Genomic DNA, 12979 nt, shown 5'->3' with positions numbered 1-12979 from the left:
CGAGTAATGAATATACTTTATAGGGATCCTATTAATATCTAATAATAAAAATAATGAAATTCAATAACATGCTTTAACCACTAGGTGTCCCTTTATATCACCTTTATGGTGTAAATACAGCCTATCTACCAATTGGATCAAATATAAAAGTCAGCCGAATTAGTGTTGATACTGCAAGGAGACGTATTGTGTGAAAATAAATGTAAGATGTTGTTTAATTGCTGATATATTTATGATCCACGTCACATTTTCAGTTTTGGCGGCAGTTCCTCATGTTTGTCTAGAAGTCTTCTCAGCAGGGCTCTATAAATAGAGAACTACGGCAGATATGTAATATTTAATGCAGCCGAACCGTGTATTACAATGCCGTTCTGTGATGACTTTCAAAGAGAAAAGCAAGCACACTCGGAAGGGATCTTACAATTTCAGAGGCGTTTTTGTAGAAATACTACATCCCAAGTTGTGGACCAACGTAGTTATTACAAAAATGTTTGTGAGACTGGGTTGGATATCCCCTTATGTTGACACATAGCAAGGTCTTGTGTTGCTCTGTCTTTAGGGAGTGCTAGCTGGCACACACATCAAAAACACTTTAGGACACGGGCTGTTAAGGTTCTACTATTCAATTTGACAGGCCACCAATGCAGACAAAGAAGAGCAAGAGCCAATACTTCTTGACAGGTTGCGACACTGGTGGCTGGTAAAGCTCACAGGCAGGGCTGAGAAACTGCTTAAATTTAAAACAGTATTTAATCTATACTGAATAAACTGGGAATCCTTCTTGTGGTTTGCATATTTGTGGTTTCAAAATGCAACCTGATAACATTAAAACACAAAAGAGGAGCTGTGAACATATAACAAAATGGAGATGGTACATTGTGTTGCTAGTGAGGATTGAGGAGTGGAGGGAGAAGAAAGGGATTCAGAGAAGAGGAGGGGGCAACACTATAGTATAAAGGGACATTTTGAAAGTGGAGCAGAGGCAAGCAGAGGCAGAATTACACATAATTATCCTGGCCAGCTAAGCTTCCACTCTTGGTGGAATAAATGTCGTTCAGCAGGGAGAGGGTTTTTTATGTACTGTATATAAAGTGTCAGTGATTTCTCTACATTCAACCAGCCTATATAAATGAATCCCTCCCAAGCTGACATGTACAGTATACGATGTAATGCTAAGCTTGGTACGTTTCAATAGATATCCACAATTAAGTTTATGTGAAACTGAAAGGATTGTATCATCATGTAGTTTTAATGTTTTGCTCTTACTGTACTGAGACTGATTTAAAATATATTATAGGGATCGGCTACGAATAAAGCATGATTAAGCATTTGATTTTCTCGTTTTTTCACGTTCTGAACCTCATGTTAGCTGTAATTACCTTTGGATTACCATTTGAAATACTTTTCAGATAGTTCAAGGTTTGAGATTGAGTTTTAATCGAATTTAGTGACTTCCATTCAGGATTAATGAGATTTAACTTTATAATAAAAATTTTGAACTTATTATAAGTGATTTACAGAGCAATGCTTTAAAATAATAATATTTCCAACTAATGTGGCAGGTTGAAAACTGCAGAGAGAAAACACCCACAATAGGATTTAATTAAACATATCTAAGCTATCTTTACACTCAAAGCACGGCGTCGCATCACTTGAAAGGAGCAGTTGCATCATTTCTTGTTTGGGGTTTCCCATGAGGAGTTGCCCGGCTTTTACTCTAATGTGTTCAAACCCCCACACTTCTGCTCACTGATTGGTTAATGAGGTCCACTGTTGCATTCTGAGCAGAGGACGTGATTGGCTCAACACCTACACTGCCATTAGGGCTCAGTGACAATCTATTTGGAGACATGTGTCAGCCATTGTCATGCTAACTGACACATACATGATGTCACCCACAGGGGTAACAAATGTCCCAGAGAGTGGTGAGCAGCTTACTCCCAACACCATCATCTCTGCGCATGATAAAGATCTCATCGTAATCACTTGAGAAGAAGTAAATATTCACTGGGTTGGAAACGAGAGTAGGCATATTGGTGCATTAGGTATGCAAATATATTTCGAAACACAACAACAAACTAGGCTGGTTGCAGTAACGGAGATGTCACCATGGAAGCAGAGAGCGGACTTAAGAAGAACAGCAAACAACATGGAGATGATTCACGCCAACAGCATAGGGAGCAACAGACAGCAAACATTTTGCCTTCTGAAATGTCTTCAAGCTAAATACTGGATGTCTACAAAGGGAGATGTTTAGTTAGGAGAAAACAATTATTATATGCACTGTCAAGGACTACAGAACAATTTATCTTCACTTGCACCCATTGGGTTATTAAAAAACACAATTAATAAAACATACCTTTTCTATGATCTACTGCAGTGTCCCTGTGTTATCTCTTTCTATACTGTATATACAAGGACATGTCAAGAAACATAGGAGTGTCTAAACCTCTCTTTTTCCTGGTAAAAATACACTCTTCTAAAAAAGGCCAAAGTATGACTTAGGGCTTCAAGTAGGATGTCAACTGGCAAAAATGTAGTTTTTATCTCCAAACACAGCGTGGTTGTTTTCTAATGTGTTCATTCCTCCGTCATTATCTTCCTGCTGATCTAACCAACATGCGTGGAGGAGGTGTGTGGTGCAGGCCTACAGTCATTTTAGACTGTATTCGCTGCATGATCTGATATTAAATCACTTAAACCTTGACTTAAAACTCTCACATTAATTAAGATAACGGAAATTGAACCTACATTTTACTGACTTTAAAGGGATTTTTCTTACAACGTAATAGACTGAAGGGACATACATTTTCCTCTGACGTTGGTAGACACCAACAAAAAGCTAACATTTAGTGATAGTAGATTAACATTCATCATGAAACATGACTCGACATAATGAAATGTTGCTTCTGGATGTGTAAATAGGCAGTTTGCTGTCAAGTTCACCATATCAGTACAATGCTCACAACCTTACTGCTGTCCCCATGTGGCCAGACAAAAAGTATTTTATAACTGGCTTAAGTAAATCTGATTTTCAGCATACCCTTCAAACGTGGCCACATTTTACAACCTGTTTTGTCATCACTTAGACATAATACCCTCCACTGTTTTCACTCTGCTCTCTTTTATCTGCTCTGAGTAGTCACACTGTTTGCTTTATCTTTGCCAAAACTCTGCAGCAAGAAGCCAGAATGTGTAAAAGGCCTATTTGACTTCATCATCCATCACACTCTCACACTTGCACCCATTCAATAGCAAATTATCCTGTGTTTATGTAGTCTTATACGTATGGGTTCACCTTTTCCTCCTCCTCAGATTCTTTCCACACTCTCTACTTTGTTATATCCTCTCATTTGTCTTTTTTTCTACTCCCAACCGCCTCTCCCTCCATCTCTTGCTTTTCTAGTGTCCAGACGTAGTGCTCTCCTTGCAGCTATGGCTTCTCAACTCTCCAGATGGCACAGTCATTTCCACAGACGCTCCATTTCAAAGGCTAGTGAGGAGGGGAAGGCAGGGGGGAGAGCAGAGCATCCAACATGGTGGCAAACAATCCAATGCTGAAACACACTCACTCACACTCTCTCACACCACTTTTTTTTCTTGTGAAATTTGGGCAGGAATGGTTTTCCTGTGGGAATTAACAAGTCAAACTTGAAATGTAATTCAAATATATTTTTGTCATATTTGGATTTGACAGCCAGTGTTCATGTTCATGTGTTATCCTTTCTCATGTCAAAAAAAGGAATTAAAATAGGACTTACACATGGAGCTAGAAGTGCTGAACACCTCCATCTATCTGCTGTGCATAATTGCAACACAACAACCTATAATTTATTTCTGCATCCTTTGACTCAATGAAAACACTCATCAATCACTCTGGGGATTCCTAAAAGGTGGGTTTGCGGTGAGACGTGGTGGTTCCATTGTGAATATTTTCCAATTTTGACATATGGGGAGAATTTATTAACCTAATACATATGTTGTACATGCCGCTAATCATCTCACTTTTACAAATAACGTTTAGACAATCATTTCAATATATTTATATTGTAATAGTTTTACAAAAAAAAGGTAATTCTCCAGTGGCAAGGGGCACATACATGCGTTGAAACATTTTAAGTTCAATTAGCATTCTTCACAAGAAGTCATGGTTCACTTTTTTTAAATATGGCTTCTAATCTTAATTAATTAAATGAATATAACATTTACTTCTTAATAAGATTTAGGATAAACAGACTTTTTGTGTTCCCTTTTTCAAACAGTATATGCACAAATTGTTTAAAAAAAAATACAACCAACACACAATGAGAGTGAGTGGGACTAAAGAAAATACTGTATAATATGCACAGCGTGAGGGAGGAAAGGAAAGGGTAGTGACGTCCAAGTCGAGTATGTAATTGTAATGGGTGTATGGGATTTAACTCAGCATGTCCATATGACAGGATGTATCACTTTTGCATATTCTCCACAGTGAACCATGTCACAGCCAAAGAAAACACTGCATGCATCTCAAATGTACACACTAACCAATGTTCTGTGTATAATGTACAGTGAATTGTAAGGTATACTTTTTACAAGGTTCTTGATTATATTGTGGTGAGTCACAGCTTGTAGGGTCGCTACGGTGACTGGATATAAAGTAGATTACATTTAATGTACAGAAATTCTAAGAAAACTGCAGTAAATGAAAAACATCTAACATCCTGTGTATATCCAAGAACATGCATCTTTCAGCCTGCTTCTATGACGCTTTCATGGTCAAGCCCCTGTACTCAAGAGGAATTAATAATGTATCGCCATTCAGAAAAAAAGGAACATGAATTGTAATCTCAAGACAATGTTATCCCTTGTGTACATGCATGAAAACCAGCGCAACATACTTTAAAATATCCATATTAAATGTTCCCATGTAAATGACACTTGTCTACATGGATCTGGATCATAGGGTAGACTGTTTCAGCAGAGAGTTCATTAAAGCCACAGATCTTCTTACTGCAGCATCACTATGTTACATGACAGTAGTTAGCACGAGAACAATACACATGCTGGTACATTTGGTGGAAATATAGGTTAGTGTGCACAAGATGGATTCACACTAGCCTAGTGAGTTTATCATCACTGTAGTGCAGTGAGCAACAGGATTGTTTAAAGTATTTATTTGTTTTTCTATTCTGCTTCTGCTCATTCCACCCATTTTGAGATACCGCACATCAGCTCTACGGACTGGGCCTTCCTCAAACTGATGATAAAGCCTTTTTCAATATCTGGTAGTTTTTACTCTAAGCTGTAAAATCTTGTCAGAGAAAGTGTAAGGAATTAGAGCCATATATTTATTTAGGTACTTGCAAATATGCAAATACCTTTCACTCCTGCCACAGTATCAGATGTTTAGGGCGAAATGTTATACTAGCAAAGATGTTGGCAACATGGTGTTGGTTTCAGGGCACACTGACTCCCTGTAGAAGCATTAGGCGAAAATCTACTACAAGCCTTTTGGCTGCTACAATGTGCAAAATGCTAGGTCAAATGTAAGGAAAGGTGTTTATTGAAGAAAAAAGTGTTCTTCAAGAAAGCAAAACTAGAAAACAGAGTTTGAAAGGATAACTTTCACACTGAAACAATGGGAGGAGTTGTCCAGCTGTCACACCTGTTCATGGTTTGGTCTCTGATTGCCCTGGGACCAGGTGCTGCCAATGGGCTTCGTTAAGTGAACTGGATATAAAAGAGACACAGAGGGCTCTCTAACCATACACAGGTTACTCTCAACTCCAGTGAGCTGCTTGTCTCAAACCATAGCTTCTGAAGAGTAAGGTGTGCTGCTTTTCAGCTTACAGCCATGGCTCTTGGACCACTTTTCAGGTATATTTGATTGATGTTTACTTCATTTGTTTCAATGATCTTGAACATATTTTAAATTGCATGTTTCTTTGTTACTTGCAGAGTTTCCTGGATTTGTCTGTTGCTGTGTGACTTCACTGTAGGATTACCAATCACAAGAGGTAATGTGACTAAACTCGATTGGCACATTTGGCTGAATGAATATATTCTGTAATTTAAATTGTTACTATTACAGAGTATGGATATCCATATTATGAAGACCCAAGTTACCAACAACCTGGTTCTGGTTCAGCCACATCTCAACTAAACGCACAACTTGCTCCTGCGGTAGGGGGGCTTATTAATGGCGGCTCAACAGACTGGGTCCAGGAAAACCTTGAAAACCCACCTGAATTTCCTTTAAGCTCCAACTACCCTCCGATTTCTCCTGCAAATTCTCAGCAAAGTCCTTCTACAGATGGTATGCCTGCTTATCCAGCTGTGGTGTTTACTCGTGAAGCCACATTTGAGCCTGCACCATCTTCCACATCCAATGTTGTAAAGTTTCCAAGCGTTGAGTCGTGGCAGCCTAAGCCAGCAAGCAATGGTTCTAGTTTGGCTAACCAGAACATCAACCTTGGCTCCCGTGAAAGTGGCTCAAGGAACATCCCTCATCTTGTTTTTGAAGACGTCTTTCAATATCCATCTGAGAATATTGACACTTCCAATACTGCAGGAGGGTATGGTCAAGCTGCGGGCCAGGGGACTTCAAGAGGATCTGTTCCACCACCAAAAGGGCCCTCATTCCCCAAAAACCCAGCAAATGAAAGGGCCCAACAGGCAAAGCAAAATTATGGAAAGATGCCAAAACCAGTTTCTCGCCCCAGAAAAGCGTTGGCTCCCCAGAGAGTGAGTGAACCATTCGCTCAAAGCTATATAAGCCAGTCCAGAAACAGCTACCAGCGAGCAAAGTATCGACAATCCAACACCAGGTACTCTCCAAGGTATGTGCACAGCTTCAAACTTCATTCTCCTAAATGCCCGTTTAAACCAATGCCTGATAACTAACGTTTGCCTTTCAGGTCCAAATGGTAACCAACATGGATTTTTGAATTGGAAGTTGCAGGTAAATGTTTGAAACCTTGACATTTCAAAGATGACTGTCTTTCAAATATTAACACCTGCTTTCATGCTTGCAGAATGTGATGTCCTCCCAAAGAAACAAAATAAAACTTTTTAAACTTTAAACCTTTTGCTGTGTGGCCTCTATTTCCATGTGTGATTTGATCTGCAACCTCCAGTTTTTCCTCTTGAAATCACTTGACACCCTTTCAGATGGCTAAGTCAGTGTATTTTTAAAAAGAAAAAATATTAAATCAGGTCTTCAGGGACTGGTCAGCTTTCTGTCCCCAGAGTCAGAACTAAACATGGAGAAGCAGCGTTCAGTTATTATGCTCCAAATATCTGGAACAAACTCCCAGAAACCTGCAGGTCCGCTGCAACTCTGACTACTTTTAAATCCAGGCTGAAGACTTTTCTTTTTGTCGCTGCTTTTAACTGAACTATTCATATCTTAGACTGCACTGTAACTTTTATCCATGTATTTTTTCTTTTAATGTTTATTTTATTAGCTTTTCTTGTTAATGACTGATTTTAGATGCCATTTTCTTAATGTCTTTCATTTTTTGTAAAGCACTTTGAATTGCCTTGTGTTGGAAAGTGCTATATAAATAAACTTGCCTTGCCTAAACCAAGTCGACAATTTCATCCATCCATTGCTGACCATCCCACAAGCTGAAGGTGGTGTGCGTAGTTTTTCGATGCACAGCAGGACACACCAGACGACCCTTAATCTGTCCACACCTTAGTAACAATAAACTGTCATGCAGGGAAATTAATATGAATGATCACAGGAGCCACACTTTCTAGTAACTCGTAAGACCTGCTGGTGAGCACATTTTCATTTATTTTGTTTAGCTTGATGCATGATCAACACGTCTGCATTCAGGGCTTATATATATTTACAGTCTCATAAGCAATATAACAGATAAAATCTGTCTTATATTAACAGTCCAGTATCCCACATCTTTATAATGTTATCAAGAATGGCAAAAGCCATTATGCATCCATCTCTTGAAGCGAAATCTGTACATCAAGGCCTCTGGGGATGATCCCACTATATGGTACGCAAAAAGCAATGCGTTCCCCATGCACACTGTACAAGAAAAACATCTAACATCCTGTGTATATCCAAGAACATGCATCTTTCAGCCTGCTTCTATGACGCTTTCATGGTCAAGGCCCCCCTGTCAAACAATTAAGCCCCTGTACTCAATAGGAATTAAAAATGTATCGCCATTCAGAAAAAAAGGAACATGAATTGTAATCTCAAGACAATGTTATCCCTTGTGTACATGCATGAAAACCAGCGCAACATACTTTAAAATATCCATATTAAATGTTCCCATGTAAATGACACTTGTCTACATGGATCTGGATCATAGGGTAGACTGTTTCAGCAGAGAGTTCATTAAAGCCACAGATCTTCTTACTGCAGCATCACTATGTTACATGACAGTAGTTAGCACGAGAACAATACACATGCTGGTACATTTGGTGGAAATATAGGTTAGTGTGCACAAGATGGATTCACACTAGCCTAGTGAGTTTATCATCACTGTAGTGCAGTGAGCAACAGGATTGTTTAAAGTATTTATTTGTTTTTATATTCTGCTTCTGCTCATTCCACCCATTTTGAGATACCTCAAATGCACATCAGCTCTACGGACTGGGCCCTCCTCAAACTGATGATAAAGCCTTTTTCAATATCTGGTAGTTTTTACTCTAAGCTGTCAAATCTTGTCAGAGGAATTAGAGCCATGCATTTATTTAGGTACTTGCAAATATGCAAATACCTTTCACTCCTGCCACAGTATCAGATGTTTAGGGCGAAATGTTATACTAGCAAAGATGTTGGCAACATGGTGTTGGTTTCAGGGCACACTGACTCCCTGTAGAAGCATTAGGCGAAAATCTACTACAAGCCTTTTGGCTGCTACAATGTGCAAAATGCTAGGTCAAATGTAAGGAAAGGTGTTTATTGAAGAAAAAAGTGTTCTTCAAGAAAGCAAAACTAGAAAACAGAGTTTGAAAGGATAACTTTCACACTGAAACAATGGGAGGAGTTGTCTATCTGTCACACCTGTTCATGGTTTGGTCTCTGATTGCCCTGGGACCAGGTGCTGCCAATGGGCTTCGTTAAGTGAACTGGATATAAAAGAGACACAGAGGGCTCTCTAACCATACACAGGTTACTCTCAACTCCAGTGAGCTGCTTGTCTCAAACCATAGCTTCTGAAGAGTAAGGTGTGCTGCTTTTCAGCTTACAGCCATGGCTCTTGGACCACTTTTCAGGTATATTTGCTTGATGTTTACTTCATTTGTTTCAATTATCTTGAACATATTTTAAATTGCATGTTTCTTTGTTACTTGCAGAGTTTCCTGGATTTGTCTGTTGCTGTGTGACTTCACTGTAGGATTACCAATCACAAGAGGTAATGTGACTAAACTCGATTGGCACATTTGGCTGAAGGAATATATTCTGTAATTTAAATTGTTACTATTACAGAGTATGGATATCCATATTATGAAGACCCAAGTTACCAACAACCTGGTTCTGGTTCAGCCACACCTCAACTAAATGCACAACTTGCTCTTGCGGTAGGGGGGCTTATTAATGTCAGCTCAACAGACTGGGGCCTGGAAAACCTACTTCAATTTCCTTTAAGCCCCAACTACCCTCTGATTGCTCCTGCAAATTCTCAGCAAAGCCCTTCTACAAATGGTATGCCTGCTTATCCAGCTGTTGTGTTTACTGGTGAAGCCGCCTTTGAGCCTGCACCATCTTCCACATCCAATGTTGTAAAGTTTCCAAGCATTGAGTCGTGGCAGCCTAAGCCAGCAAGCAATGGTTCTAGTTTGGCTAACCAGAACATCAACCTTGGCTCCCGTGAAAGTGGCTCAAGGAACATCCCTCATCTTGTTTTTGAAGACGTCTTTCAATATCCATCTGAGAATATTGACACTTCCAATACTGCAGGAGGGTATGGTCAAGCTGCGGGCCAGGGGACTTCAACAGGATCTGCTCCACCACCAAAAGGTCCCTCATTCCCCAAGAACCCAAGATACCAACAACCTGGTTCTGGTTCAGCCACACCTCAACTAAACCTACAACGTGCTCCTGCGGTAGAGGGGCTTATTAATGGCGGCTCAACAGACTGGGTCCAGAAAAACCTTGAAAACCCACCTGAATTTCCTTTAAGCCCCAACTACCCTCTGATTGCTCCTGCAAATTCTCAGCAAAGTCCTGTACAAAGTCCTTCTACAAATGGTATGCCTGCTTATCCAGCTGTGGTGTTTACTCGTGAAGCCGCCTTTGAGCCTGCACCATCTTCCACATCCAATGTTGTAAAGTCTCCAAGCGTTGAGTCGTGGCAGCCTAAGCCAGCAAGCAATGGTTCTAGTTTGGCTAACCAGAACATCAACCTTGGCTCCCGTGAAAGTGGCTCAAGGAACATCCCTCATCTTGTTTTTGAAGACGTCTTTCAATATCCATCTGAGAATATTGACACTTCCAATACTGCAGGAGGGTATGGTCAAGCTGCGGGCCAGGGGACTTCAACAGGATCTGCTCCACCACCAAAAGGTCCCTCATTCCCCAAGAACCCAAGATACCAACAACCTGGTTCTGGTTCAGCCACACCTCAACTAAACCTACAACGTGCTCCTGCGGTAGAGGGGCTTATTAATGGCGGCTCAACAGACTGGGTCCAGAAAAACCTTGAAAACCCACCTGAATTTCCTTTAAGCCCCAACTACCCTCTGATTGCTCCTGCAAATTCTCAGCAAAGTCCTGTACAAAGTCCTTCTACAAATGGTATGCCTGCTTATCCAGCTGTGGTGTTTACTCGTGAAGCCGCCTTTGAGCCTGCACCATCTTCCACATCCAATGTTGTAAAGTCTCCAAGCGTTGAGTCGTGGCAGCCTAAGCCAGCAAGCAATGGTTCTAGTTTGGCTAACCAGAACATCAACCTTGGCTCCCGTGAAAGTGGCTCAAGGAACATCCCTCATCTTGTTTTTGAAGACGTCTTTCAATATCCATCTGAGAATATTGACAGTTCCAATACTGCAGGAGGGTATGGTCAAGCTGCGGGCCAGGGGACTTCAACAGGATCTGTTCCACCACCAAAAGGGCCCTCATTCCCCAAAAACCCAGCAAATGAAAGGGCCCAACAGGCAAAGCAAAATTATGGAAAGATGCCAAAACCAGTTTTTAGCCCCAGAATAGCATTTGCTCCCCAGAGAGTGAGTGAACCATTCGCTCAAAGCTATATAAGCCAGTCCAGAAACAGCTACCAGCGAGCAAAGTATCGACAATCCAACACCAGGTACTCCAAGGTATGTGCACAGCTTCAAACTTCATTCTCCTAAATGCCCGTTTAAACCAATGCCTGATAACTAACGTTTGTCTTTCAGGACCAAATGGTAACCAACATGGATTTTTGAATTGGAAGTTGCAGGTAAATGTTTGAAACCTTGACATTTCAAAGATGACTGTCTTTCAAATATTAACACCTGCTTTCATGCTTGCAGAATGTGATGTCCTCCCAAAGAAACAATAAAACTTTTAAAACTTTAAACCTTTTGCTGTGTGGCCTCTATTTCCATGTGTGATTTGATATGCAACCTCCAGTTTTTCCTCTTGAAATCACTTGACACCCTTTCAGATGGCTAAGTCAGTGTATTTTTAAAAAGAAAAAATATTAAATCAGGTCTTCAGGGACTGGTCAGCTTTCTGTCCCCAGAGTCAGAACTAAACATGGAGAAGCAGCGTTCAGTTATTATGCTCCAAATATCTGGAACGAACTCCCAGAAACCTGCAGGTCTGCTGCAACTCTGACTACTTTTAAATCCAGACTAAAGACTTTTCTTTTTGTCGCTGCTTTTAACTGAACTATTCATATCTTAGACTGCACTGTAACTTTTATCCATGTATTTTTTCTTTTAATGTTTAATTGAACTATTCATATCTTAAACTGCACTGTAACTTTTATCCATGTATTTTTTCTTTTAATGTTTAATTGAACTATTCATATCTTAAACTGCACTGTAACTTTTATCCATGTATTTTTTCTTTTAATGTGTATTTTATTAGCTTTTCTTGTTAATGACTGATTTTAGATGCCATTTTGTTAATGTCTTTCATTTTTTGTAAAGCACTTTGAATTGCCTTGTGTTGGAAAGTGCTATATAAATAAACTTGCCTTGCCTAAACCAAGTCGACAATTTCATCCATCCATTGCTGACCATCCCACAAACTGAAGGTGGTGTGCGTAGTTTTTCGATGCACAGCAGGACACACCAGACGACCCTTAATCTGTCCACACCTTAGTAACAATAAACTGTCATGCAGGGAAATTAATATGAATGATCACAGGAGCCACACTTATAGTAACTCGTAAGACCTGCTGGTGAGCACATTTTCATTTATTTTGTTTAGCTTGATGCATGATCAACACGTCTGCATTCAGGGCTTATATATATTTACAGTCTCATAAGAAATATCACAGATAAAATCTGTCTTATATTAACAGTCCAGTATCCCACATCTTTATAATGTTATCAAGAATTGCAAAAGCCATTATACATCCATCTCTTGAAGAGAAATCTGTACATCAAGGCCTCTGGGGATGATCCCACTATATGGTACGCAAAAAGCAATGCGTTCCCCATGCACACTGTACAAGAAAAACATCTAACATCCTGTGTATATCCAAGAACATGCATCTTTCAGCCTGCTTCGATGACGCTTTCATGGTCAAGGCCCCCCTGTCAAACAATTAAGCCCCTGTACTCAATAGGAATTCAAAATGTATCGCCATTCAGAGAAAAAGGAACATGAATTGTAATCTCAAGACAATGTTATCCCTTGTGTACATGCATGAAAACCAGCGCAACATACTTTAAAATATCCATATTAAATGTTCCCATGTAAATGACACGTGTCTACATGGATCTGGATCATAGGGTAGACTGTTTCAGCAGAGAGTTCATTAAAGCCACAGATCTTCTTACTGCAGCATCACTATGTTACATGACAGTA

The 12979-nt window shown here is 39.9% G+C and overlaps 2 protein-coding genes across 3 annotated transcripts in view; one reads left to right on the top strand and one right to left on the bottom strand.

Moving 5' to 3' along the window:
• The window catches only part of si:ch73-374l24.1 (protein kinase C alpha type), a 130393-nt gene that overhangs the window by 114648 nt on the left and 2766 nt on the right, over positions 1-12979 (bottom strand). The gene's annotated exons all lie outside the window — the stretch shown is intronic.
• LOC117548685 lies at positions 5760-7065 on the top strand. Its single transcript, XM_034220087.1, has 5 exons — positions 5760-5859; positions 5941-5999; positions 6074-6821; positions 6900-6943; positions 7017-7065. Exons 1-4 carry the CDS (start codon positions 5837-5839, stop codon positions 6910-6912), a joined length of 843 nt encoding a protein of 280 aa, XP_034075978.1. The 5' UTR covers positions 5760-5836; the 3' UTR covers positions 6913-6943; positions 7017-7065.

The sequence above is a fragment of the Gymnodraco acuticeps genome, unplaced genomic scaffold (assembly GCF_902827175.1).
Source record: "Gymnodraco acuticeps unplaced genomic scaffold, fGymAcu1.1, whole genome shotgun sequence".
NCBI classification, from domain to species: Eukaryota; Metazoa; Chordata; class Actinopteri; order Perciformes; family Bathydraconidae; genus Gymnodraco; species Gymnodraco acuticeps.
The sequence above is the reverse complement of the archived record's forward strand: the minus strand, read 5'-3'. Positions and strand labels throughout refer to the sequence as shown.

Excerpts from the sequence above, each read along its gene's own strand:
- LOC117548685 (XM_034220087.1), top strand. The coding sequence starts at position 5,837 with ATGGCTCTTGGACCACTTTTCAG. Across the intron at positions 5,860-5,940 it reads GCTCTTGGACCACTTTTCAG|AGTTTCCTGGATTTGTCTGT; the intron begins GTATATTTGATT and ends TGTTACTTGCAG. Across the intron at positions 6,000-6,073 it reads AGGATTACCAATCACAAGAG|AGTATGGATATCCATATTAT; the intron begins GTAATGTGACTA and ends TTACTATTACAG.